Source organism: Neopsephotus bourkii, unplaced genomic scaffold, assembly GCF_033783945.1.
Source record: "Neopsephotus bourkii isolate Nb327-2 ecotype Australia unplaced genomic scaffold, CSIRO-AGI_Nbou_v1 NB_1735, whole genome shotgun sequence".
NCBI classification, from domain to species: domain Eukaryota; kingdom Metazoa; phylum Chordata; class Aves; order Psittaciformes; family Psittacidae; genus Neopsephotus; species Neopsephotus bourkii.
The window spans coordinates 775,540-803,280 of NW_026902209.1; the positions used below are offsets into that span (position 1 = coordinate 775,540).

The 27,741-nt window shown below is 46.3% G+C and overlaps 1 protein-coding gene across 1 annotated transcript; it reads right to left on the reverse strand.

Annotated features, from left to right (window-relative positions):
• Window positions 1-280: 280 nt before the first annotated feature.
• PPP2R2D (protein phosphatase 2 regulatory subunit Bdelta) lies at window positions 281-24,872 on the reverse strand. The gene is made up of 10 exons (XM_061376697.1): window positions 24,714-24,872; window positions 24,306-24,398; window positions 12,758-12,855; window positions 9,189-9,354; window positions 7,914-8,026; window positions 4,881-5,058; window positions 3,890-4,054; window positions 2,329-2,498; window positions 2,150-2,241; window positions 281-1,167 (listed from the first exon to the last, which is right to left on the reverse strand). The coding sequence occupies exons 1-10, from the start codon at window positions 24,718-24,720 to the stop codon at window positions 888-890; spliced, it is 1,362 nt and encodes a 453-aa protein (XP_061232681.1). The 5' UTR covers window positions 24,721-24,872; the 3' UTR covers window positions 281-887.
• Between the last annotated feature and the right edge of the window lie 2,869 nt (window positions 24,873-27,741).

Here is a 27,741-nt window from a genome sequence, read left to right on the forward strand (position 1 = left end):
GGTCTCTTTCTGTTAAGGCTGTGGACATCTTTATACCGACCTCTGAGTCTCCTACTTGGTACAGAGAGCACTTGACAAGGAAACCAGTGCAATTTGAACTGAACAACAGCTTTGTGGGAACTCTAACCTTGGAACCTTGAGATACTACACAAAAACATCTGGATTAGTCTGCCAAAAATCACTGTTTTGGGGGCAAACCCTGTCAAACCTGCCCCTCAGACTAATTCTGCACAATCTCAGGACATGCAATAGAAAAAAATAAGAGGACTGGATACATACCTTCAGATTTAAAAACACTTTTTATAGCTTGTTATTTTATTAAGTGGTTGACACCAGAAGGTGTGGTTAGAGATACAGGTGCTGAGTAAATAGTCATGGAAACCTTTCTACGAACCCAACTCAAGACCTACCTAAGTGCTCCAAGGTAAAACCACCTAAGCCCCGAAAAGGCCAGAGGAGGAATGTTCACAGGCATTAAGCACAATATATGTTCTGAAAGGCCCAAATATTACAGCAGAGAGAGCGTGAGAGAGAAGAAATTACACTGTCATGACAAGTTTCCTTCTTGGGTGTTAGATTTTTGGTCTATCAACTGGAAAGGAAGGCTCAGACTTCAATAAATACACTGGGTTTGAGCGCTGGCCTTTGTGGGCACTGTCCATCCATTCTGCCTCTGAGGGTTCCACCTGGAAAGCTGTGGCTGACACTCCCTACCCCAACAGCAGAACATCCATGACTCCAAACCTGGCCAGATCCTCTCCTGGAGCTAAAGGGAAGTAAGTGCATCAATGTTCTTCACTGGTAGGACAACAAGGCCTTCTCTTTTACAGATAAACAACTGAGCGTAACTATGTGAGACGACGGCTCCGTCCTCGGGGAAGTCATCTCTAGTTAATTTTGTCCTGGAATATATACAAGTTATTGGTGGCAGCTACAGCAATGATGTTCTCCATGGGATGCCACGCTGTGTGCAGGATCTTCTTGTTGAAGTCCAGACTGTCAACGCTGATCTCGTCCTTCTTCCTCTTGCCCCCCGTGCAGACCTTGCGCGGCTTCAGCACGGCGCGGGGCTTGCTGCTCTCGCGGGAGGCCTCCAGGGTGACGTCCCGGCGCGTGTTGCGGTCGAACATCCTGAAGAAGTTGTTGTAGGACCCAGTCATGATAGCGCTGTTCGGGGCAGAGGGAAGGCACATCTCACTGGCTGCCAGACACAGCATCAACCCCAGTCTCCTCCCTCACGCTTGCAAGGTGAGTGCAGCCCCAGCTCATGACCAGGATGGGCCATCACACTCTTCCCCTCCCTGATGATCACCGCTGCTCTGCTCCATCTGCATTTCAGCACTGCCTCCACGCCACTGCTTTTTCCCTTGGGTGTTCCTCTGGTCATTCTCCCCCCACCATCCAGCCTGGCCTCGAGCACTGCCAGGGATGGGGCAGCCACAGCTTCTCTGGGCACCCTGTGCCAGCGCCTCAGCACCCTCACAGGGAAGAGCTTCTGCCTAAGAGCTCAGCTCAGTCTCCCCTCGGGCAGGTTCAAGCCATTCCCCTTGGCCTGTCCCTACAGGCCCTTGTCCCAAGCCCCTCTCCCGGTTTCTCTTTCATGCTCTTCACTTAGGGAATCGGTACTTAAGCAGCATGTAGCAATCCCACCTGCCTCTGCAGCAGCAATGCAGGAGGAAGGCGTCACTTTCTTTGCTGACCCCTGTGCACAGCTTTGAGATTTGATTTCCCCAATCACTCTCCCCATCTAATCTATGTGGTGGATCTCCTACTCTCCAACAGTGGATAGGTTTAGGACAAAGCTTGTTTCACAGCCTGATCCTGTTACCACCCTGATCAACCCTGATACCTGTTCACTGAAGAGCCTGCAAGCTTTGGCTGCAGACAGGTCCCTGGTTTAGGTGTTTCAGATTTACTCAATCTTCATCAAAGTGAGAATGCCCAAGGGAAGCCAACACAAAGCATCCAGACACAAGATCAAGACCTGCCATGGTCTCATCTATGTCATTTGAAAGCATTTTAACAGCAGCTCATATTGCCATAGCTGTTTCATTACAACCTGAAAGTCCTGCTTATGGCTTTCCAGACTGGAAACCAAATCCCTGATGCTAAGGGAAAACAACATCCCAAACCAAAGCCCTGAACTTACCTATCAGAACCGTTCCAGCAGCACTCGAACTTGTCAAAGATGCAGTCATTTTCATAGAGGGAACACAGCTTGCTCCGAAGGTACTCATGGACCTTTGGGAACATTGAAGTTGGTGTTAGACATAAAGAAAGAGAAAGAAAGGGGAAAGAAGGGTATTGAAGAAAAGGTGACCACCATACTTGGTATGTCTCTACAGGCCTGTTCTCCATGTTGAGGTCCCACACCTTGACTGACAGATAGTCTCTTGTCATCATGTATCGGCCGCTGTGACTGAATTTAACATCAGATATCGAGGATATTATCTCTGAAAAAAATGATCTGCTGCTAGGATCCTCGGGCTCTTCAAAAACTGCAGACAGAAGACACAGCGACAATGAAACCAACACCAACCTTCACAGCCTCAGGCGCCTGCAGTGCTTGCGAAGCTTTACATCAGCATTCTGCCTGCTTCTTAAAGACAGGTGCTGGTAAACACTCTTTAGGAATAATGTCTTTTTGAGTCATCAGATGCTAGATGCCCATCTCCAAGATTCCCACGTGGAGCACCGCATCAGCAAATGACAACTCATGGGTCTTACAAGTCCATCAGAGGGAAGAGCTAAAACACCCACACACGGGTGCAGTGAACATTACAACTGAGCTACAAATCACACTGAATGTGAGCTGGTGAAAGCCTCAGCACCCCAAACACAGTACCTTAATGCATGATCCATGCACTGAGACTCCTGTACAACCTACCTCAGATCTGAACAACAGCTGTACAATGCAACCTGCTCAACTATTAGTATCTACACTTGAAATGCAGTTTGTATGCTTTTAAAAGCAGATAAAGAAATGCATATTTAAACTGAGGAGTCAGTCGCTGAGGTCAGTGTTTCAGGACACAAGAGCTATTTAAATTTTGAATGGATCCCTTTTAGCAGGATGTTATTCAGTCACAAACAGTTAAAAACCAAAGTGCTTCCAAGTAACTGAATGCAACTCTAACTCGAATACATGGAGTGGCCTCACAGTCTGCATTTCTCAATGCACAAATATGTCCTTCCACCAGCAGGAAAACCTCATCTGCACTGTAGAGAGCTTACCTGCAAGTGTCAGTATGGCAGGTCACCCCATAGGGCTAGTGATACTGGCTAAACCACAACCACTACAGTTGCGAACAAAAGGCTGTGTGCAAGGCACAGGCAGTTATCCTCATGGCTTCAATACAAAAGCTTTCCTTTCCCATGGAAGTTTAAGTGGCTCAGCAGACTAGAGCAAAACTTATTTCAAGTGCAGCATGTGGCCTTAGGAATTAATTCTATGCTAAGAGCTACAAATGTCACAAAGTAAATGGATTCTGGCAGCATCAGCCCAGTTCCTAATGCACAAAGGTGAATAAACTGCCCTGAACTGGCATTTGATAAGCAGATACCTTTGAGAAGCACCAAGACTGAGTCTGGACAGAAGACAGGTCTCACTGGTGCCAAAAGCACTTGTTCCCATCACTTTATGATGCATAAATGGGTAAACAGGAGCAGAGTCAGATGGTCAATTGTCTCATGCTACACTTCTGCTTGGTGATGGCCTAGAACAAGACAATTAAAATGTTCCATTCTACAAAACTACCACCCTTACCTTGTATGCTCTTTACCAAAAAGCAGAACTTGGCACGGTCATTTACAAGCAGAACACCTACACGCTCTATCTTGCATGAAACAGAAGCAAGAAACCCAGGAGCTAAGACCCATCCCAACTTACACTTGGAGTGCCTGTCGCAGAGTGCTGAGGACCGCATGTCACAGAGGCGGATGGTTCCTTTGCTGCTGCTGTACACGAACACGTTACAGTGGTGAGGGTGGAACTCTGCAGCAGTTATCACCTCTGTCAGCTCCTCCATGTTAGCAGGCTTAATATCTACAATATCTGGAGGGGGTTTGTAAAGGCAAGTTCACATTCAGACAGCTTCTGGCAGGTGACTACTGAAAAATGCTGAAGTACAATGGAGAAAACCAGGGCGAGATCTTAATTTCCACCATGTGCCATCTACACACAGTGACTTGAGTAGATAAAGTAGATAAAGTCTAGATGTTCCAAGTCAACGTTAATAGATGGTGGATATAATTCCAGACTCCTCCCAAGCCTCCTTCTTAATGCTTCCTACTGAACACATTCTTTCTCTTTACCAAAAGCTTTGGAAAACTCACATGTGACCTACTGAACACTCAGTATTTCTGCAACTTCTACCTCAGTGCAGGCTTGTGAGAGGAGAACATCCTGGGCTGGGCACACACAGCCTTGCAAAGAGGTTTGGAAGTTACTTCTGCAGTTAATGGTATCATCTACATGGAACCCCCCTGAAATTTCAGAGAAGTGTCAGTTAAAGAGACACCAGACTCTGGAAAGGAACATCTAAAGTAACAAAGGAGCTGCTTTTCATATCTTTCCACTCTTAAGTCAACCGAATTCCACAGATAAAGGATGCTTCCTTAATTCCTCCATTTCTCTTTACAAATCAATCTATTAATGACAATTGTACTGGCAGTTTTCCACTGCAATGATGCTTGCACTCAGAAAGAATGAGAGCATCCTAAAGCCTGCTTTCACCATATTAAACTCCAGACTTCCAAATCCTCTATTTTAATCCCTAGATTCAAACACCTACTCTGATGAGTAAAATTAAAGTGATTCTCTTAAACACACTCGATTTCGAATTGCCCCAGTGTCCATAGAAAACAAAAAGAAAGGATACTAAAACTTCTATCTGTAATTTCTAAATGCCATAGGTTAATTCTTAGGTCATCTGCAGAAAGGTACGTTTCATGATCACTATTTACTGAAATAGAGTTTATGTGATAAGTATGTGCATTTGCAAATATCCTTCTGGGACTTGCTTCTACCATTAGGTCCATGGGTTTCAAGATTGGCACCTGAAACATGAAAACGAACAGTCAGTTTTGGCATAAACCTGGTTTCTGATTCAGAAGATCTTAATTACAATCAGCATCATTTAGGTTTGAAAACACTTTTAAGACTGTAGAGTCCTATCATTAACCCAGCACTGCCCAGGCCACCCCTAACCCATGGCACTGAGGCCTCGTCCCCACGGGGTGTGAACACTTGCAGGGATGCTGCCTGCAGCCCTGCCCTGGGCAGCCTGTTCCAATGCCTGAGCACCCTCTGGGGCAGGAATTGTTCCTCAGCTCCATCTAAACCTGCCCTGGTGCAGCTTGAGGCCGGTTCCTCTTGTCCCATCCCTTGTTCCTTGGGAGCAGAGCCCAGCCCCTCCTGGCTCCATCCTCCTCTCAGGCAGTTGGAGGCAGCCATCAGGTCCCCCCTGAGCCTTCTCCAGACTGAACCCCCCAGGTCCCTCAGCCCTTCCTCATCACTCTTGGGCTCCAGGCCCTGCTCCAGCTCCATTCCCTTCTCTGGCCCTGTTCCAGCCCCTCAATGTCTCTCTTGTAGTGAGAGGCCCAGACCTGAACACAGGATTTGAGGTGCGGCCTCACCAGTCCCCATCACAGAAGGACAATCCCTGCCCTGGCCCTGCTGCCGCACTGCTGCTAATACAAGCCAGGATATATTTGGCTTCTTGGCTGCCTGGGCACAAGCTGCTCATGTTCAGCTCTGTCAATCAGCACCCCCACGTCCTTTTCCATGAGCAGCTTTCCAGCCACTCTGCCCCAAGACTGTATGGTTATTGTGGCCTGGGTAGAGAACGCAGCACTGTGCACTGCTTAAGTTCAATTGGCTTTGTCCCATTGATCCATCCTGTCCCTATTCCTCTGTAGAGCTCTGATACCCACAAGCAAACTAAGACTCCTAGCACAACCTGGCTGTCATCTGCAAGCTGACTGAGGGGGCACTCAAATCCCCACATCCAGATAGCTGATAAAGGTATTAACAGAACCAGGCTTGATACTGAGCCCTGGGAACACCATAGGGGTGTTGATAAATGTTGATGGCAATTAATTAATTGCACACCACTGATTCCTGTTTTGATTTAGTGACTATAAACACTTCTGAAACCCACTGAGCATGAAAGCAATAAAGCAGCCCATGAATGATGACTTTGCTGCTGCCAACACATCACCTCAGACACGGAGTGCAGTAGGAGTTATCTGTCAAATACAGCAGCTTTGTACCTCGTCCCACAGGGCAGTGGTGGATGTTTATTATGACATTTGAGATCATGTTCATTTGAAACAAGCACTTTAAACGCCCCCTGCATCTTAGAGGGGTGTGAAACTGGGAAGAACAGTTTGCAAACAACACCCCACTGTGCTCCTGAACAGCTTTAGGAACACCCAGATGCCCTGTCACAAGCAGCTCTGCTGCCAGGGTCAAGTGGACTAAGCTTCCCTCTAGCTCCTTCTCACTGACCCGCAAGTGAAGGTTGCTCAAGGACATCCTAAGCTGTTCCAGTACATGGAATTTCATGGAACACCAAATTACATCATCTAACCAAGAAAAAACACTTATGACAGTGTTCAAGACAATCTGTATTCCCAGAACAAGAAGCAAATGAACTCAAGAGCTTGCCAATTGCTTTCACCATGTTTGTATCTCAGTCTGTTTACATCAAGCCAGAATGGTTAAAATTAATCCATTACTTTTATTAGGTAAGTCTCCTGTCTCATCACACAAGCGTTCCTGGCATGGTCAGCAGTGGCATTGGCTTGGAAAGTAGGGAGAGCCTCAGTTCAATTCCTATTTATGGCAACAACCACCACCTACACAAGAACCACCCTCAACCCCACACAATTTCACTGCTTGAGCTCCTGCTTTGAGGGATCCCAAGTTTGGAGCACCAACCCTACCTCTGCATCACTGTGCAAGTGGAAATGTCAGGATCCTTCAAATACATATTAGGTTTTCCAAATGCTCAGAACTTGCCTCTAACACAACCCCCTTCTACCTTACCACAGAACACTCAGCACCCTGCTTACACTGGAGTCTTGTCCTTACAGAAAAAAAGACCCAAGTTGTTAAATCTCAGTAATACTGAGGGGAAAGAACTATCAATATAACCAGAGCCAAATTCTTCCCCAATTCACAAGGGCCCCCAAGAAGAGAGCCCTACATACCAGCTTCAGAGGAACCCCTGGGGAAGATGTACAGGTTAACCTGGGCACTGGGTCCTTCATACCAGCACAGACACTATGGCACTATCCTCTGCTGACTGGCTGTGGTCAGGAGGGTAAGTCAGAGTCTGAAATCAATGTGCAGTCTCTGCACTTTCCCTTGTGTTGCACTGAGACATCAGACTATTAAGAGCACAGCAGAATGAGCCCATGCTGGCTATGAACTGAGCACAGAGTAGGGCAGCTCCAGAGATACCCCAAAATGCTGTGTTCTCAGGCTTGAGTAACAACATTTTGTTATATTTCATTGCTGTCAATAAATCAGCATTGTCTTCTATAATTCTAATATACTGAGGTGGACAAAGGCTTCTCTAACATAAAGTATTTTCATTTTAAAAACAGCTTAAATTTCAATCCATTTTCAACAGGCTAAAATGCCCCAAGAAAAAAACCAAAACCCAACAAACTATTGGGAAGCCAATAATACAATATTATAATAGAAGTTTGCCTCAAGTTTTCCAGAGGAACCTTATTTAATAACTACATACATATATACCAAAGTGTCTCCATTTTTAATACGTGTTTTCAGTGACCCCTACCAAACCATTTTTAATCTCCACACTGCAGCTGAGCACTTTGGTAGTACAAAGGTAGAGAATTACATGAAGAAAGATACTGACAGTCAGCAAGCAGACACGTACCCGCAGTGCTGTGATTCTGAAGGGATCCCGCAGTCTTCCATCTTCATCTTTTAAATTATAACCTTCGGCTCTTTTATCCCTTTCACTTATTTTCCATAATTTAATAGTTTTATCTGAAAACAAAAGTTCACGTGCTTGAGAATGAATTTAAGTCAAATAAAATCACTAAACCACAGAGGCAGCAGTGGCTGTTAGCTGTCTGTGTTGGTTTCCCCTGCGTGCAACAGGAAGGGCCCAGATGGGGTCCTTTAACACCAAGGTAACACAGGGGGGGGGGCCCCCCCCCCCAGGTACTCTGTGCCTTCAGCTATGTTGCTCAGCAGAACCAGTACATGGAAATCATTATCAAAGTTAAGGCTATCTCAGTTTCAAATTGCAGCAGACAACAGTCATTCCTGCTTTTACAGTTTCATATAGCAGGCAGGATATCCACACTTATAGAGTCATTTAAGCACAAGGCAAAAAATGATCCAGACTCTTAGGAATCAGCGTATGTCTTTGAAAGTAACAGCAACTTTTTCCATAGAATCATTTAGGTTGGAAGAGATCCTTTAAGATCAAGTCCAGCCATTAACCTAGCATTGCCAAGGCCACCACTAAACCATGTCCCTAGTTCTTCATTCACATTTACAGCTTGCTTCACGGTGCATCAAAATGAAACCAACCCAATATGTAAGAACCACTGCTAAAACACTGGGAAAAACACAGAAACAGCCCTGAAATGCATAAAAACTTGTCATTCCCAACCTAGAATACATGAAAGCTGTGCAGAAATTACAAGCACACAGTGAACATGGTATAAACTTCCTCCTTGAGTGACCGTTGTCTTTCAAACAGTTGCTCTCCAAAGCACATGTGATGTTTTGGCATTTAGAAAACAAAAAGACTGTAACCACAGTGCTTCTGTTTCAAATGTAACTGTTAAAAATTCACCAGGGATCCCAAAAAATTACATTTCAAAATTAGGATGAAGTCAAATCCAGACTTCTGCTACAGCTCCGCACACACAGGAACCCATCTATATAAGAACTACACAGCAGGGTAACAGGGTATGTAAAGTGACAGCACGGCCTGTCTGTCCCCAGAAAGCAGCTCTGGAACTGTCTCTTGCTGCTTCCTCATTTCTACGTTCATACATTAGTACTTAGAGCATTACAAACAAAACATACCATACAGAGAAGACATTAAACCAACCCAAAACCTGCAGACACTCTCCCTCCAGCAAGAGAACATTCGAATGATGAAGTCCTCTGCGCAGAAATGACGTGTCCTTACCATTTGTAGAGAGCAGGAAGTGAGCAGCATTCTGTTGTGGTAACCACCTAATTTTATTGATTTTTTCCTCAATTTCTAGACTTTTCAAGTAGTCAAACTCAGGTTCATGACTCTGGAAGGTGCTGTAAACATTGTATTCGCCCCTGGAATGAGGACGGCTTTTATTCTGCAAGGAAACAGTAACATCAGCTGCAAGCAGTGTCACGAGTTCATTAGGAACTGCACATACAAACTCGTGACTACAAATTGTCAAGTAGAAACTTTTACAATAGATTTTGAATTTACATTTTTACTCTGTGATACTGTACTTAGTTTAGCATCAATAGAGTGCACACAGACTTAAAAGCATCTCTTTATATATTAACACGTGTACTCATAGAACACAGCCCATTCCAAGGCATGCTGGCCACAAAGGAGTCCCTGTGCTTGCCTGGAAGGATTTAAGGCTACTCCACCTCTCCCAGGCAGTTTCAGCAGAGCTGGAGCAGAGAAATAACATTAAGTCCCACACCACCAACTCCATGTCATTAGTTTCTGCTCCTCACTTAATCTCTATTCCTATCCTTCTCTTTTTACTCATTCCTGTAAATCACCACAATATGGACATAAAGTGGGTTTCCAGAACAGGAAATCAATGTAAAAGGACACAAGACACGGAGTAATTGAATATGGTTTCTATAGAAGTTATCGTGCTGAAGGCACAGCAAGATCAATGGGATCACTAGATCTACCTCCTCTCCTACTCCTTTTAAAGCCTGCTGTGCCCGGAAGTGGTATCAAGGTTTAGAATTGAGCTTTGACAACCTTTTTTTGTTTGTCAAAAAACCATGAAGGCTGGAATTAGTACATTTTTATCTAAGCCATTCTATAGTGCTCATCATGGTTTCACAAACATGATCACAAACACATTGACTTTTTCTCTCACAGAACTAGAAGACCACTTTGTATGATCCTCATGTGGTGGCAAGGAACAGAGATCAGAGTCACAAGCATCCACAGATTTGCAGAATCAGAGTTGGGACAGTTGGTTATCAGGATTTCAACTGGGTTAATGAGAGATGCTGATTTACATTTGGAGAGCTGCAGAGCCCAGAACTCCTGAAAACAAGCTCCCCAGACACAGCTGGAAATCACAGGCTGGAGAAGTAGCAGATCAATCCTCTGCAGAGGCAGGCAGGCAGGCGAGCAGGAAAGCCCACCCTGCACCCTGACTGGTGGCAGAAAACACAGTGGGACTCACAGCCCTAGAGACCACCAGACCAGCCTGTGCTCCAACACAGTGACTTGGGTAAGGTTACTTCAGTGAGAGGTTTTCCTGCACTGTCTCACAAGTATGGAGTTTTAGTTAATGCTGGGACCTGACATTATTATTCCTTACTTGTCACTCTTCCAAATGTTGGATAGGATGCTCCCAGCTAACCCTGCTCAGTATCACTCTGCATCATTTACAGCCACCCAAGCTTTGAGCAAGCTGTGGCACTGGGCAGTGGTCTCGCTCTTTACTCACACATTTGGTTGGAATCACCAGCTGCTTGGAACAGGAGTGATGTGAGTTCAGGGCTTGATGTACAAGAGTTCAGCCCACCTTCCCGAATCATAGTGTATGGGGAATTTTATAACCACCCTAAGTTGCTGGTAACCAAATTGGCCTAGTTAATGTCCACACTGTTGAAAAATATTGGTTGTAAGGTTTTATTTACTCACTTGAGATCTATTCCTCCACTCCATGACTTACGTAGCTTTACACATGCCAAGAGATATGACACTTACACCCAACTCTTCCCTACAGTCTGCATGTGCTCCAGAGAACACCTGAATATTCCTGGGTAAACAGTCTGATGGGTGGTGTTTTTTCCCCCCAGCTGGGTTCTGACTTACAGAACAGCTGAAAGCCAACCAGTAATAGCTCCACTCTTAACGCACATCAAGACAGAGATCCTGAGCAGGTGGACACTTCTGACCTTGACCTCTCTGTGCCTTGGTTCAGTGTCTAGAGCAGACTAACTGATCCATCAGCCATGAGCTGTCTAGGTGCAGCAGGACAGTGTTTCAGCAGATTTTTCATGTCACTACCTCTCAAATCCTCACAGTAAAACAGTAAGTCACCTTTGGTAAAAGGGGTTATAAACAGTATCACAGTGAGCATGAAATGCAATATACTGGAAGCTGAGCTACTGGATATGTAATACTGGATACTGCAGTATACTGAGCATCAGCTGAGCCACACAAAAAGAAGCAGGATTCGGATGGAAAAAAACTGGGAGCATCTAAAAAATCAGTGTAATTCATGCACAAATGAGCTGAATTAAAATCCCAGGATCAGTTTTGGTATTTGTGACCCAGGAAAAGCTTAAAGCAAACCACAGGCTCAAATTCTCATGAGTTCTTCAAAAGAAAGGATAAACAGGTTCTTTGGTGGGTGAGCAGAGGTGAAAATATCTATGTGGAACATTAACTGTTTAAAGAACACAATTCCAGATTTCTCCCAGACATGGCAAAGCACAACAAGTATTTTTCAGTATTTAGTGCACTTTTCCAATACACATTATTTCTCTGGACATAAAAAGCTCAGAGATGGCTCTGCAGGGATGAACGGGCAGCAGAGGCTACAGTGCTATCACACAACTGAGCAGCACTGCGAGGAGCCAGCCAAGAGTGTGCCACTGCAGGAGGAGGCTTCCCCTCTCGGAACTGAAAATGCTTGAGCATTTCCTCAAGAAGCTGTTCCCACTGGTTTTGATTCATAAAATCCTGAAATATATCAGATTAATTCTTCAGGTTTTTAATCAGACCACCCTGCTGTTCTTGCAGCTTAACTTGTATCCTTATTCATAAACTTTTCCTTCATTATCTTCAAAGCATTGTAATTTTACAGAATAAAACGGTTTGGGTTGGAAGGGACCTTAACACTTATCTACTCCCAACCCCTGCCATGGGCAGGGACCCCTTCCACTGAAGCAGCTTGCTCCAAGCCCCTGTGTCCAACCTGGCCTTGAGCAATGCCAGGGATGGGGCAGCCACAGCTTCTCTGGGCACCCTGTGCCAGTGCCTCAGCACCCTCACAGGGAAGAGCTTCTGTCTAAGAGCTCAGCTCAGTCTCCCCTCGGGCAGGTTCAAGCCATTCTCCTTGGCCTGTCCCTACAGGCCCTTGTCCAAAGCCCCTCTCCAGGCTTCCTGTAGCCCCTTTAGGCACTGGAGCTGCTCTAAGGTCTCCCCTGCCCCAGGCTGAACAAGACAGCTCTCTCAACCTGCCTTAGATCAGCCTGCCAAGTATAAAGTTCAGAGGAAAGTCCAGAGGCAATTCTGCAACATGATACAGAGCACAGTAGATATGGATGTGAAGAACTCCCTTGGATTTTGAGGACTCTTTTTTGGGTGGAGGGTGGTTTAACCACCACAAATCAACCTCCCAAGTTCAGCATGGGGCAGATATTTACCAATTTGGCTAAACTTGGGGTTTTCTGAGAAAGCCATCAAACACTGAAACTTCACAGCATGGAAAGATGAAGTGAGACAGTGCAACACAAGAACAGTGGAGTAACAGCACTTTTGTTTTTCAAGTCACTGACCTCTTGTTCCCTTTGAAATATAACCACTCTGCCACCTTTGTCTCCTGTTGCAAGAAGATCACCAGAGTAATTAAATTCAACTGTTGAAATAATATCAGCTGTAAACAGAACAGAAACAAACAGCACTGTAATGTGGGAAGCAAAGCAAGATGTTTTAAGACTTGAACACAAAATTACTATTTGTATTAAAGCAACAACAGAACTCCTTCATTTACATCATCATATCCAGACACTGAGCCATGTTGCAGAGCCTAACAACACTTTTAGATTTAGGTTTATAATCTAAAGCAGTTCTTCATTTCTCAGTTTAAGCTTTTGAGGGCCTTCAATCATGAAAGAAAAGGCATATTGTTTTAGGAATCCAGACTCTGTATTCTATCTGTTGCCAGTAAATGATGAAGCACGTAACAGAGATGGGAAGTCTGTGCAGACCCAGGTATAAATCCTGTGGGAAGCAGTTCACCTGTGATACTGGTAGTGCTTTGGAGCAGCACTGCACATGCACTGCTCCCACTGAGGCCGAGGCATACCTGCCTTTCCTCACGCTGAGTACTCATGTAGTTAGTTCAGGAACGTGAGTTGGGAATCCACCTCTGCTGAAGGGGTGGGATGAAGGAAGAAAGAAAGGAAGTGCTTCCAGCTGAGCTTCCCAAACCAAGTCTGCAGAAGCACCAGCACATAACACCACAAAGAGGCAAGGCTCACTGCACCTGAAGGAATGGGAGAGTGAAGGAAAAGAGAGCAGCACCTCTAGTTCAAACTGAGTCAGGTGCCCTTGGGACTGAACCCTGGAAACCACCAGTGTTGGTTCACCACTGCTCACCACAATAAATCTCTGGAGGTGGCAGTAAAGAAATAACTGCCCTTAACAATCTCTAGCCAAGGGAGAGAGATAAGGGGCTGTAAACGTCTGTCAGGCTTCAAGCCCATGGTAACAAAACCAACACAGCTCTCAGCATCAGATGGTGAGTAAACATTCATCCCCGACACGCTCATCTGGGCTGGTTCTCGTGGCCAGCCAAGCGCTTCACTGGATGATGCAGGCAGAGAAACTGCAAGATCTGAACTATATGATACCAGTTAGTTTCAGAGTTTGCAATTGGAGAGTAGATGAAAACTGCTTCTCTCTTAAATTCCTTTCAATAAGCCACCACTCTTTTGAGGAAGGCAATTAGAAGTCTAAGCAGTTTTCCCAATATATAATCCATATTTCATCTTTTATTAACAGATGCCTGTGAAGTTTTTCCTAGTGCATAAAGTTAATGATTTACCTTCTCAGATTAAAAATAAATATTAAAAATAAACAAGTAACAACCTTCTATAGCTGTATCCCAGCCTTCCCAACCACATTATTAACCTGCTTCTGGACACATCTGATTTTATAATCATCTTTCTTTCAAAGGTTATGAAAAGATTCCATTTTGATAAAGAACAGGATGATCATAGAACCCCAGACTGCTTTGTGCTGGAAGGGACCTCAAAGCTCACACATTCCCAACCCCTGCCACAGGCAGGGACCCCTTCCACTGGAGCAGCTTGCTCCAAGCCCCTGTGTCCAACCTGGCCTTGAGCACTGCCAGGGATGGGGCAGCCACAGCTTCTCTGGGCACCCTGTGCCAGCGCCTCAGCACCCTCACAGGGAAGAGCTTCTGCCTAAGAGCTCAGCTCAGTCTCCCCCCTGGCAGGTTAAAGCTATTCCCTTGTTCTGTCCCTGCAGCCCCTTGTCCCAAGCCCCTCTCCAGGTTTCTTATAGCCCATTTAAGCACCTGGAACTGATGTAAGGTCCTCTGGAGCCTTCCTTATTCCAGCCTTTTCTCTATATTAACAAAGTAACTTGCACTGACATGTACATAAGGGTGAGAGAAGACAAACTACTGTCACATTGGCTTACACACAGCATCTCACTGCACTCCTCTCATATGCAAGACATCTGTGATTCTGATTGTCCAGAAGCAAAGGTCTGTTCAACTTCCCCTCCGTTTCTGCTCCACTTTGGCCAGAACTCTGTTCTGCAAGTAGCAAGGGAACTTCCCTCCTGTAAACTATGGAGAGCAGCAGTAACTATGGCTTTACAGTAAGATATTCACCTGGTAATATTGCTTTCCAGTCATGACAAATGTTTAGTCTCACTTTTGGAAAGGACTTCTACTGTAGTTAGTCTAGCTACAGAGCAGGGAACTCCTAGCTGTCTTCAAAGCTGGTATATTAAAGGACAAGTAAATTATGGCTCTCTACAATCTCAACTTCAAAAGCACTTCCATGGGCAGTAAACATCCTCCCAACACAGGAGAAAGCTACAAACATCCATCCACCTTTATAACAATGTAGTGGAAACCATCCTCAGTGATTCAGGAGACTGTCTTCACACGTGCTCCAAAATTGAGTACAAGTGCTCTAAACCTTTTAGCATCACCATCATCTCCCTCTATCACAAAATGCCTGCCAGAATGCTGTTAAGGTTCTAACCTCCAAAGCTTCCTGAGCTTGTTATAATGGGGAGTGAAGGGGGACAGAGACCACCGTTTGTTAGGATTCAGAGATGAGAGCAAGGTTAGACCTGCAAACTAACTTAACCCCACAAAGGATTCACACTGGGTGCTTCTGACACCAATATTGATGCCTGTGCTCTCTTTATGTATTGAAGAATGCCAAGAGATCCAGAACACCTAAATTAGATGCTTAAAAATCACACCTGTGAACTCTTCCTCTCTCAGGTGGCTGCACATTGCTGCCTGGGTTAAACTCCAAACCCTGGAAAGCATCACTGCTGCACAGCTCACCCAGATGAACGGGCAGCTGCAGCTCATGCTCAGGACTGGCACTAACTACATGTGAACAGCATCAGCTTCCCTCTCATTCTTCTAAACTATTCACAGCCTTCTGTCAAAAGCCCACTCCTCAGACAACTGATGAACAGGGAAGTCAAGACAGTCACTGTTGGGGAACACCACCTAAAGGAGGTAGATCCAACTCCCAGGGGATTTTAGCTTCATTTTCCAAACAGGTAATGGGCAATACACTGCTTCACATTCAGCACACACACTGACAGAACAACACGTATCAGAAACCTGGTCCCACCCCTCCCTTTGGAAAATACTTTAACACACAGCACCTTTTCCCATGATGTGTCCTAGAGATCCAGCAAAGGAACGAAGGACTGTGAAACTCCCTGAGGAGGCCCATGCTTGGAGATGACTGGATCTGGACAAGAGCCAGGCAGCTGGCATGAACTGTAAGGGAGACTGCCAGTGGAAACTAAACTTAGAATGAACACTTCTGTGCCTGTCACAGGAGATCAAAGGTGACACACCTTTCCCTCTGACACACTCTTATTCTACAGAGGGTTTTATTCTAGGGCTGGAAAAAGCTGCAGGAGACATCGCATAGCCTCCTACAGCTGATGGGAAGCAAGCTGAGAGTGCAGAAGCGGGTAAAGCGGCAATTACTGTGCTCTTAAATCAGCCAGGACATCAGGATCTGGGATCACAGAATCCCAGCCTTGTGTGTTGGAAGGGATCTTAAAGCTCATCCAGCTCCAACCCCTGCCACAGGCAGGGACCCCTTCCACTGGAGCAGCTTCCTCCAAGCCCCTGTGTCCAACCTGGCCTTGAGCACTGCCAGGGATGGGGCAGCCACAGCTTCTCTGGGCACCCTGTGCCAGCGCCTCAGCACCCTCACAGGGAAGAGCTTCTGCCTAAGAGCTCAGCTCAGTCTCCCCTCGGGCAGGTTCAAGCCATTCCCCTTGGCCTGTCCCTACAGGCCCTTGTCCCAAGCCCCTCTCCAGGTTTCCTGCAGCCCCTTTAGGCACTGGAGCTGCTCTCAGGTCTCCCCTTCAGGAGCCTTCTCTTCTTCAGGCTGCCCCAGCCCAGCTCTCTCAGCCTGGCTCCAGAGTAGAGCTGCTCCAGCCCTCGCAGCATCTCCATGGCCTCTTCTGGACTTGCTCCAAAAGCTTCACATCCCTCTTGTGCTGTGGGCCAAAGAACTACCTTTAAGTACCCGCCAGAGTTTAACAGAGCCCGAAATAACCCTGCTTCTTGAGCGAATCTGAATTATCGAGCAGATCTAAGGTCAACCAAGGGCACTCGCTGGGCACTGAGCTGCCTGCCCAGCACAGCAGCAGCAGGAGCCGGTCGCAGCCAGCGCAGCCGCTGCTGTGCCACAGCGAACTGCACACAAGAGCCCTCCTGCGGCCGGGCTGCCAGCCCTGCGCGTCCCGGAGGCTGCCTGCAGCGAAGCCACTCGGCACTTCAGCGGGAGGAGCACCCAGGCTCCTGAAAGCGGGCAGGAAAGCAGCAACGGAAGGTGTCAAACCGCCCCCAAGCCCTGTCCCCAAAGCTGTTCCCTGTCCTCCCCAGGCTGCCCAGCAGTCACCCCACACCAAGCGCTTGTTCAGCTGGCTCAACAACAGGAGTTTGCCTCTCCCAAAGGAGAACTAGCTCAATTCCCTCGTGGAGCTCAATCTGCACTTCCTTTTCAATGGCACCAGATCATGAACTGGTGCTGGGAGTGTCCTCTGAATTATATTTTAAATTCCCCCATCTTCACCTAGTTTAACATACACAGTTTGATGTTAGTACAAAGAAAGGGCAAAGCAGCAGCAAGAAAAGAAAGTAGTAATGAACATTACTTTCACGCTTGCCAAAGCTTTCTGTGCCTTTTCTTACAAGCAATAAGCAACTGTGGAGGCTATTTTTAATATTCATGACACAGTCCAGCATTCTGGGTTCAAACCCACTGCCTCAGTATTATTTTCCCCCCCTCTGGAATAGCAATTCCAACGAGCTTTTTGCTACTGGAAGTATATTTAATGAATTGATGTGATTCTGTTAGGTTTGCTTCTATGTAGCTCCTTGTCATGCTTTTTATTGTACTTTAACGGGAGTTAATAGAAGTCTTAACATGGTGGGTAAATACCTTTTCTTCCACTGGCAGTGCTGCCTTTTCTTTACTTAACAGTTTGTCAGTTTTAAGCTTTTCCCCCAGATGTTAAAATACTCCACAAATGGCACAATAGTGACAGCTCATGTGGAACTGTATCAACAGGTACCACAACCTGCTGGCACTGCAGAGACAAACAGCAGCAGCTTTCACTCTGCACACAGTAACACATGGCTGCAAAGACTTGCACTAACTTCTGTACTCCCGCTACTCAGTGTGTTGTATTTTGCTTTCCCACCCCACAACTGTGTAATACTCACTGCTTACCCGAACTGTTTATCACTCACTCGGAGTGATACACACTCCTGCAGCTTCACACGTTAAACTATCATCCAGCTACATCTAGCAGTTTGCCTTCTCCTGCAGCCGGTTCTGGCTTAGTCTTTGAAAGGATTTTCTTCTCTGTTCTTTAATATTCCACTTGCCATCTTCCCCAGGTACTGAGAACGTTCTCCCCTTAATAATGCCCACAACCCTATACCCTTGTGCTTTTCTGACCAGACTGTGCTAACTTTGTTATGCATCTAAGTCAGGAAAAAGATGCTAGGTGCAAAAGCTATGAGTGAACTTCAACTGTGAATTGAGGCATTTATGAATCACTTCTGACTGCCTTTGAGGTCTCCACCTCAGCTGTAAACTTCCTGGTTCCCTTGAAAAAAGCACAGATAAGCTAAACATTTTTCTACTTGCATTCAGGCTCCTCCTCCTGCCCATGCAGGTCCAGTAACTCATGGTGTGCATGCGTCAGGGAAAACAAGGAATCAAAACCAAGGTGTCCCTGCCTATGGCAGGGGGGTTGGAACTTGATGATCCTTTCCAACCCTAAATATTCTATGATTCTATGATACCATGGTAAAGATCCCAGATTTGAATTCCCTGTGTGATGGCTGCAGGGCAGAGTCTCTTCTCCACAAAAACCCCAAATGACCACTTCTATGAAGCCTAAAGATCACCTGTAGCTTTGTCTTTTAAAGCATAACTACTCACCCATACATCTGGGCTTTCTCACTATTAGCAGTCTAACAATTACGAGCTAGAAGCTTCCAAAAGTCCACCAATGTTGTATTCCTCACACACAACACATTTTAGTCTCCAGAGTTGATTATATAGAGTAAACCTACATATTATACATTAACATATGAACAGAATCACAGAATCATATAGTTTGGAAAAGACCTTTAAGATCAAGTGCAGCCATTAACCCAGCACTGCCAACCACACCACTAATCCATGTCCTTAAGTGCCGCATCTACACAGCTTTTAGATGCCTCCAGAGATGGTGACTGTAAGACAGTAAGCGAGTGCAATTTACTTTCAGGTGGCTAACACCCTGGTTTTAATGCTGTCTGGCAGGACTGGAATTCAAAAGAACACTTATTATTAAATACTACTGGCAGAGAACAACATGTTTAGGTAATAGTGTGTTGTAGAATAAAGGGTGAAGACAAATTCTTGGTTCATGGCTTGTACAATGACTTGAGATTAAAGCAGTCTACCTGAAACATTAAGATAACTTTCATCAACAGGAAACCAACATACAACATGCATACAGGTCAAACCTGCCTGCACAGTAATATGGCCCAGCTTCAGTGTGCGTTTGAGCCCAGAACCCCCCTCATGTGCTAGGCTCCAGCTCCAGAGTGTGCACAGCAGGTCAGGGAGAAGATTCTCCCCTCTCCTGTGCTCTGGGGAGATCCCCTCTGCAGTCCTGATCTGTTCTGGGGCAACAGCACAAGAGAGATGTGGAGCTGTTGGATCAAGGAGACGTTGTGAAACCTCAAGAGGGGCTTTGGACAAGGGCCTGAAGGGGCAGGCCAAGGGGAATGGCTTGAACCTGCCCGAGGGGAGACTGAGCTGAGCTCTTAGGCAGAAGCTCTTCCCTGTGAGGGTGCTGAGGCGCTGGCACAGAGTGCCCAGAGAAGCTGTGGCTGCCCCATCCCTGGCAGTGCTCAAGGCCAGGTTGGACACAGGGGCTTGGAGAAAGCTGCTCCAGTGGAAGGGGTCCCTGACGTGGCAGGGGTTGGAGCTGGAGGAGCTTTAAGTTCTCTTCCAACAAAAAACACTCTGTGATCCTACAAATTAAACACCATCAAAAACCTTTCCCAGAGCCGGTATCAGCTATATCCTGCAGATCACCACATACAACATACACAAAGCAGGGAAGATGAAGGAAACTTTCAAAATCTTTGGTCCCTGCTGGGAATGGGGGCTCTTCAGAATGCTCACAACAGTCCTCTGGGCAGTGGGGATGTGGTGAACTGTCAGAGGATCAAGGTAAAGCGCACTGCTACTGGGGAGCAGCGCATGCTTTAGGGAGGGCAAGAGCAGGTACCTCAGGTCTTGTTTGTGACAGAACACTGCTTTTCAGGGGAAAAAAACAAACCAGAACACAGCTTAAACACCCACCTTCTGTCCAGTTCCATCTTCAGCTACAGCCCATTACTTACAATGAAAAGAGACCACACGCATGGCCTAATGATAGAGCCATTATTACCATATTTTCCAGTTCTTACAGAAAACAAATCTTAAAAGCCATCACCCAGTTCTGTCACTCCTTCCATGCAGTTTTAAACACGTGTCAGATAGCTGTGCCTCTTCTGGAACAGTTTAAGCCTGAAATTGTGCCAGCATTTCCTTTAAAACCAGCAAGAACAGGCCAGTTAAATTCCTGAGCCCCACAGCAGAACAGTTTTGAACCACTGACTTATAAAGATGATTTAACACTAAGTGTTTTTAAATCCCTTGTATCCAGACTTGAGAACAGTTACAGGATTAGAGTCCAATATATTAATTGTGGGTTTCTTTCCTGCTTGTGCTCTGACAAGCTCCTGAGCTGGATTTCTTAGCACTGTAACAAGTTTTAGAAGGAGAACCAAAGAAATTGTTCACTTGATGACAACCAGGTATCTTTATCAGTGCTGTCTATACCTATTACTATTTGAAGACCTTCTATAAAACCCCAATAGTACTTATTTTTGATATTTAAATGGAAATATGAAGCTTCTGAACAAGTAGAAAATCCAAGGCAGGTTTCCTGAAAGTCAGTGACAATTTATTGTGAAGAACAGAAGTTTTGCCCGTGTGCAATACTTCACAAAGGTACATCCTGAAGTTAATGGATTGGAGCTTCCAAGGAGCCCCTGTCTACTACCAAAGGGCGTGGTATACAGCATTCACGTGCAGAACCAGGCTTTACACTCAGCTGCTTCATAAGAAGGTTTCAAAACCCACACTTTAAGCAGGTGAAGCTTAAGCTGATGCAGCTCTAAGAGGAAAGCAGTACCTGTTTCATTTAGTGGAGTCACCATACCCTTAAAGCTGCTTGTGTCTGGAACAGGAAAATACATCTAACCAGCATTTAGTGAAGGGAATAGTTCATCTCAATCCCAAACCCCGCACTGACTGCTTTGAAACCCCAAAGAAACCCCAGTGTCCACAATGGGAAACCCACAATGAACTCCACAGCACACTGGCTCCCAGTCTGACAAAGAGCAGACATTCTGCCCAGCAGTTCCAGCCTGTCACTGGCACAACTGACTCAGGAAGACTTAAGAGTGCCACTCTCTCTCTCTCTCTCTCTCTATATATATAAATACATTGTTAATTACATCCAGAAGTGCTCCTGGATTATATGCACATCTGGCCCAAGGAAATTAGGAATATCTGTAAACTATTTAATAAACTGTACTAGATTTTGCTTGCTAAAAAAAACAAAACAAAAACCTAAACCAACCACCCAGAGCAGTTTTGAACATACAAAACAAAACACTGAAATCTCAAAACTGATGAGGTCTCAGGCAGCAGGATCAGTAAAAAAAAAATAATAATAATTTAAAAATATTCCTGCATTTAGAAAGGTACTTTCCACCAAGAAAAGTAATCCAGGAATAACAAGTTTCACAGGCGGTCAATAGGGGTTTTGTAGACACATGGTTTTACACTAACAACAGAATTGCCACACACTTTTAAATTAAATGGTCTCAATATCAACTCTTTCATTCAGCATCTGTTTTACTCCCCATTCCTCCTCCTTGAATCCAATTCAACTGTCCTGCATTAGAAAACTCTGTATTTCAGTAACTGGTGTATCATCCCTGCTCTGCTTGAGGTGGCCAGACTGGGCACATAAACACTGTTCTATTTCTTTAAACAGAGCACTGTACAGATTCAAAGATTACTCAGCACAGAAAGGGAATACACAGAAGACAGGGAGGAGACAAAGTGATATATAGATTAGCAACCTAGTAAAAAAATCCTGGGTATGAAGATGGCAGCAGCACATCCAACTGCAGGGATCTGGCATATCCATACTGGCATGTGTATCAAAGCAATACATGTGAGAAACAACTACTGAATATAAAGATATCCTAGAATTACACTTTCAACAGAAGTGACTTTGGGTTAAGATGCTTGACTATCAGGCTTTGTCATTTCACCTACTGACTGTAGAACAGTCTGCAAAAAGCCTGCATTTAATACATCTGACAGGTACCTGTCTTTTTTCAGACTGCATCTACAGAGCTGCTTTTTCACAAAAAAGAGGAAAACAGTTGTTTACAGAAATTGTAAGTTTTCACCATCACAAAGTCTTACAGGAAACTCCCAGGGTTTTATGCAATATTCCCAGCAAGGCAACAGTCGCCCATCACATACATTTAGATGTGCAGTTTGGTAAAAGATGGTTTAAAGATGTTTTAGAAGATGGTAATGAGTAAATAGTTCTTTAACTGGGGACAAAATACTACAAATGTAATTGTACTCTTACTGCATACTGCTCAATCAAATTCAGGCAATTATTAGCAAACATATTGCAACTTTATTTAATTCCAATTTCAAGGCAAAAAAATACCAAACCTAACGGGGGAAGTCCACAAACCAAAACAGACCATGAGTCCAAAAAGCTGCAAGTAGTCCTTGTTTAGCAGTAGGAAAACCAAACTCTACGAATAGTGCAAAACCAGGTGCTGAGAAATTATATTAGTTGTTCTATGGAGAAAATGAAAATCCCCACATGTAGCAGCATCACACACAGTCTGAAGCCCTCACTCCAGGAGAAGTCACATTAATAACATGCATCTGGGAACTTTACCCTGGGAAAAACCAGGGTAAAAGCGTTCAGTGTTGTCATCACTATTCCCTCTACCACTCCTAGTTACTCAAACCACAGTTTTCCTCTCTCTAACTAACCACTGTGCCTTAGTGGTGTGTCACATCAGCAATACAAACTCTTCTTTGAACAGTCCTGTTACACACTTAAACAATTAAATTGGGTTTAGGACAAGGTGGTGTTTCAAAACTGGGCAGCTCTACATGTCACTGTGAAATGCTCATAGGAATAAGGTGCTCATAGGAGTATACTTTAGGAATAAGGTGCTCATAGGAGTATACTTTTTGCAACAGGGAGAATTTTCAGTCACATAGATGCCAAATCCTAAAAAAAAAAAAAAAGGACCACTTGGGAAACTCATAAAAGCCACTTCAATCCATTTTCATAAGAATTCTGGGAACTTCAGAACCACAGCAGAAGCTAAAACATGTATTTAGAGGAAAAAGGGAAGAGAGCAACATCGCAGCCTGAGCACTTGTTTCTCAAGCAGCTTTCAAGTCCATTCCTCCCATAGCTACTCTTTTGAATGGAATGCCAAACAAGTGGCATGAAAATGAAAACAGTGTCAGCATAATTCCCCTGTAGTAGCCAGTTAGGAAAAATACTGCATCCAGTAAAGCACAAACCCAAACCACACACTGGCACTGCAAGCTGCTTCACTTAATACATGCAGCTATTTCAGTTAATGCTGTAAAATCAAGTAAACAGCACAGAATTGTTTCACACACATACTTCACACCCTCTTTTCTAAATAAAACCTAAACAGTGTTGCCAACATGAACAGCCTGAACACTGAAAATGTAGGGAGAAAAAAACGAACTCTCATCAAAACTGAGCAAAAACTTCATGTTGTTTCTACACACTACAGAAAAAGGTTTTGCCCAGTTGAAATATTCTCCTTAGCTTCTATCACTGCAAAGCATGCTGTGCTTAGAAAGTTTCAGAGCCATGCAAAGGTGTGCCCATTTTCCCTACTGAAACACGGCTATTTATAGCTCCAAATGTAACGAGTGGGACTGAAATCTCTTCACAGCTGCAGGAAACCTTTAAACTCTGCTTTTTAAACGAAGCCCAAATGACAAACCTACATGCTCTCTGCTGCTCTCTTTGCGTCAGAGGAAAACTTGACAAGCCTGACAGTCTCCATTCATGCTTCCCCCTCCCCGCTGTGTTTTATCACTGTCATTACCTTTTTCTCCCTAGTGATTAGCACTAAACAACTGGAGGAAGCCACCGTGTCTTCTCTATTATGCTCTCCTGCAAAGAGCAGCACGCTGCACTAGGAGCTCAGGCAGTAGCTTAGTCATTGCAACACACCCGTCCTCCGAGCCTGGGGCACGGACCGAGGAGATGCTGCCGCCGCTCTGCCCTTCCCAGCCCCGGCTCCCTCAGCGCGGGCCTGACACCGATGTTGGGAGAGGAAAACAGGGTGGTGGTGGCTCCGGCGGGCGGGAGCCACCGGCGCCTCAGGGAGCCCGCGGCCCGGCCCGGCCCTCCCCTTACCTTCCGCCACGTCCTCGTCGATCGCCCCCTTCACCTGGGAGAAGCACCACTGGAAGTCGTTGCTGCCGCCGACGCCTCCACCTCCTGCCACCCCTGAGGCGGGAAGAGAGGCCTGTGAGGGACGGGGCGCCCCGCGGAGCCCCGGGCCCAGCCCCTTCCCCGGCGGGGCCCGCTCCTCCGCCGCACGGCCCGGCCCAGCGTAGGCCACAAGGCCTCGGCCCCCAGCCGCGGCCCGACCCGACCCGAAGCCCCGCGGGGCAGGCCCGCTCCCCGCCATGCTCCCCCCGCCGCCCCTCCCCGCCTCCCGGGGCCGCGCGGTGCGGTGCGGCCTGCCGCGCCGGTCCCGCAGCGCCCTCCGCCCGCCGGGCGAGCCGCAGCCCGAGCCGCAGCGGGGCCGCGGGGCCTCACCTGCCATGTCGCGCAGTGCCGGTGCGGCGGAGGCGGGGGGGCCGCGGGGGCAGGCGCCGGCCAGGAGCGGGTCGCAGCCGCCGCACGGAGCTGCCGCCGCGGGAGGCTTCGGGGTTTCAAAATGGCGCCCATTGCCGGCCGGCCTGATCCGGTGACGTCATCGCCCCGGCTCCCCTCAGCGGCGGAGGCGGCGGGGCCCGGTCCGGCCCGGCCCGCTCGGCACCGGGGCAAAGCGCTCCCGGCGAGGCTGGGCCGGCGCTCGCAGGGCGGGCGGAGGAGCAAGAGGAGCAGAGGGAGGAGGTCCGCTCTCCCCGGGCGGCGGCAGGAAGGAAGGAAGCGAGAGCGGGGCTCCGAACTCACCGTTACGAACGCACCTTGACGTGAGGGGGCGCGGCGGGCCGGGGCTGCCATAGCCGTGGGGACTGCCCTGTTCATGCGCCTCCTGCGTTGCTTTTACTTCCTCCGCTCTCACCCCCCGGACGTTCAATTGTGCGGCTGCCTGACAAAATGAGCGTGATTCTTATTTGTGCTCTCCCTGGGCTCCCGGGGGCCCGCGGAGGGTCAGGGGGAGCAGAAGCAGCGAGGCACAGACGGGCAGCCCCTGGGGTCTGTCCCCTGCCGGGTTTTTGAAGCCCCGGTGCTCAGAGGGCTGCGGTGGGATCAGAGGTGATGCGTCTGGCTCCTAACGGTGTAACTGTGCGCACCTGGGCGCTGGGGCCGGTTGAGCCCCGTGTTCAGGAAGCATCCATCCATCCATCCATCCCATCCATCCATCCATCCATCCATCCATCCATCCATCCATCCATCCATCCATCCATCCATCCATCCCATCCATCCATCCATCCATCCATCCATCCCCATATCCCCATCATCTGTCAGCGGAGATCACAGAACCCCAGCCTGGTTTGGGTTGGAAGGGACCTCAAAGCGCTTCCAACTCCAACCCCTGCCACAGGCAGGGACCCCTTCCACTGGAGCAGCTTGCTCCAAGCCCCTGTGTCCAACCTGGCCTTGAGCACTGCCAGGGATGGGGCAGCCACAGCTTCTCTGGGCACCCTGTGCCAGCGCCTCAGCACCCTCACAGGGAAGAGCCTCCCCCTCCTTTGTGGGCTGTGTTACTGAGGCTTTGCTCAGTTTTGGTCTCTTATAATTTATTTTTTTCTTCGTTTTTTTTTCAAAGTAGGTGCAGATACTGAAAGCTGTAAAAATGAAACTTTTGCCCCTAAATCCCAAAGAGCAAAAAGAAAGCAAAAATTTATCCATCCCCCCCCCCCCCCCCAAACCTCTGTGTTGTTTTATTTTTAACATCTGAGTCCCTCAGAAGATGGTATAATGGGAATGTTTTAACTCTAGGGAAGTGCTAAGTGCTTAGGAAGGTAACAGGTCTATGTTGTTGTGTCTTAAACCTTAGGTGTGCTTCCTAAATCAGGTTCGTTGTAGGAGATAGAAACCAAGTGGCTGATGAACAGACTTGGTTAGTTGTGATCTTGAGTGCAATTGAGAAAAGAAGTTATCTTCTTCCTTACAAAGAGAGTCTTGTTAGTGATAAATGGCACTCAATAATGTGCCCTTCCGTGAGACTGCCTCTCTTACTGACCTGAAGGTCACCTGCAGATGCTTCAGGATCTCTCTGCAGAAGGGCTCAGGTCTGAGATGTGCCCCAGTTCAGTAGGGTTCCTCTCAGGGCATTTCTACTCTGGCTGGCAGCCTCTTCCCATCACTTCAGATACAGAAATGCATTTGACTTTAGTTTTCTTCATTTAATTGCTTGGTATGGTGTCTGTGATCATGTATGAATTCGCTACTTGATCGGTGTTGCTTATTCCTTATACAGTGTAATACGTATTTAAGAATCTAAATGAAAGTATTTTCAGCTTAGTCTTTTGGCTGTGTCTTCTTTGTAGGTATAGGGCAGTAATTTTTTAAGGCACGTATTAGTTTCATTTTATTCAGTATCTAGTCTCTGTTTGTCAAAGAGAACGCACAGAGAAAGTTCTGTGCGTAGAAAAGCTTCCATGTGTCTGTTGAAAGCTGGTCATTTTCTGATTTGACTTGCTCCTTCAGCCCATAGTGAGCAGCCAGCTATATCCATATATAAAATTGATGTTGTACGTGTCCTCATTCTGTGGCTACCTGTAACTTTTGTGTTAAACAGTGCAGAGTATCTTAGTAATGGAAATCCAAACAGGATTAATTTGATTTTTAAAGGAATTCAATCTGGAAGTTTTTATTTTTGAAGGTGTCTTTATTGCTTTGAATTAGAAACACTGAAATAAACCCATTCAATTCATGCACACTGTGAGCAGAATAGGTGTAGTTCAGCAGCAGACCAGGACTGGTGCCTTGAAAGCTTATGACTGAACCAAACCCTGGCTTCATTCCGCTGCGGAACTGAGGGGAGGGTTTATGTCACCCTGTTGGCCTGAGTCTGCCTAAGTCTTGATGACAGCTGCTGGTCATGAATCAGGTCTGTGACTGAGCTTCTAGGAACGCTGAAACAAGAAACATCAATTTAAAAGTTAAATAAAATCAGTGGATTCTTGACTTTCCTACCAGCTTTTCTGCTTGTGTCGTGTTGCTGTCATGGTGAGCTGTGTAATGGTAAAATTCCAATAATCAGTAAAACCCAAATGGCTGGAGTCTATGATGTGTGTTCAGTCTCCATTCCTACCTTAGTGGTTTGGTGTGTGTAGGGGGGGGGTTTGGTGGTTGTTTTTATTTTCACTTTTTTCTGCACTAATGTGTGTGTTTGCAGTGAACTGGATGCCTTTGTATGCCGTAAACTCATGTGAATTAATGAGTTTGTGTGACCTGAGAGAGAATTCAAGTGTTGACACGGGTAAACGGTTCTGAGGATGTCCTGTTAATTGAAAACTGAAGTTAAAATGGCTAATAGCTAAGTTAGCCTCTTGAAATGGGTCAAGCATTTGTTCACTTTCTGATGGATGTGGTTTTATGAGCAGAATCTGTTTTAAAGTGCTGTTATATTCTTATGAAGTGCTTGTGTTTTTAATAAGTTGAATTTATA

What these genes read in the sequence shown, in the direction of transcription:
- PPP2R2D (XM_061376697.1), bottom strand. An exon ending in CTTCCTGCTCTCTACAAATG is followed by an intron (nt 8,027 to 9,188) that starts GTAAGGACACGT and finishes TTTTGTTTTCAG; the next exon opens with ATAAAACTATTAAATTATGG. An exon ending in TGCTGGAACGGTTCTGATAG is followed by an intron (nt 1,168 to 2,149) that starts GTAAGTTCAGGG and finishes TGCCCCGAACAG; the next exon opens with CGCTATCATGACTGGGTCCT.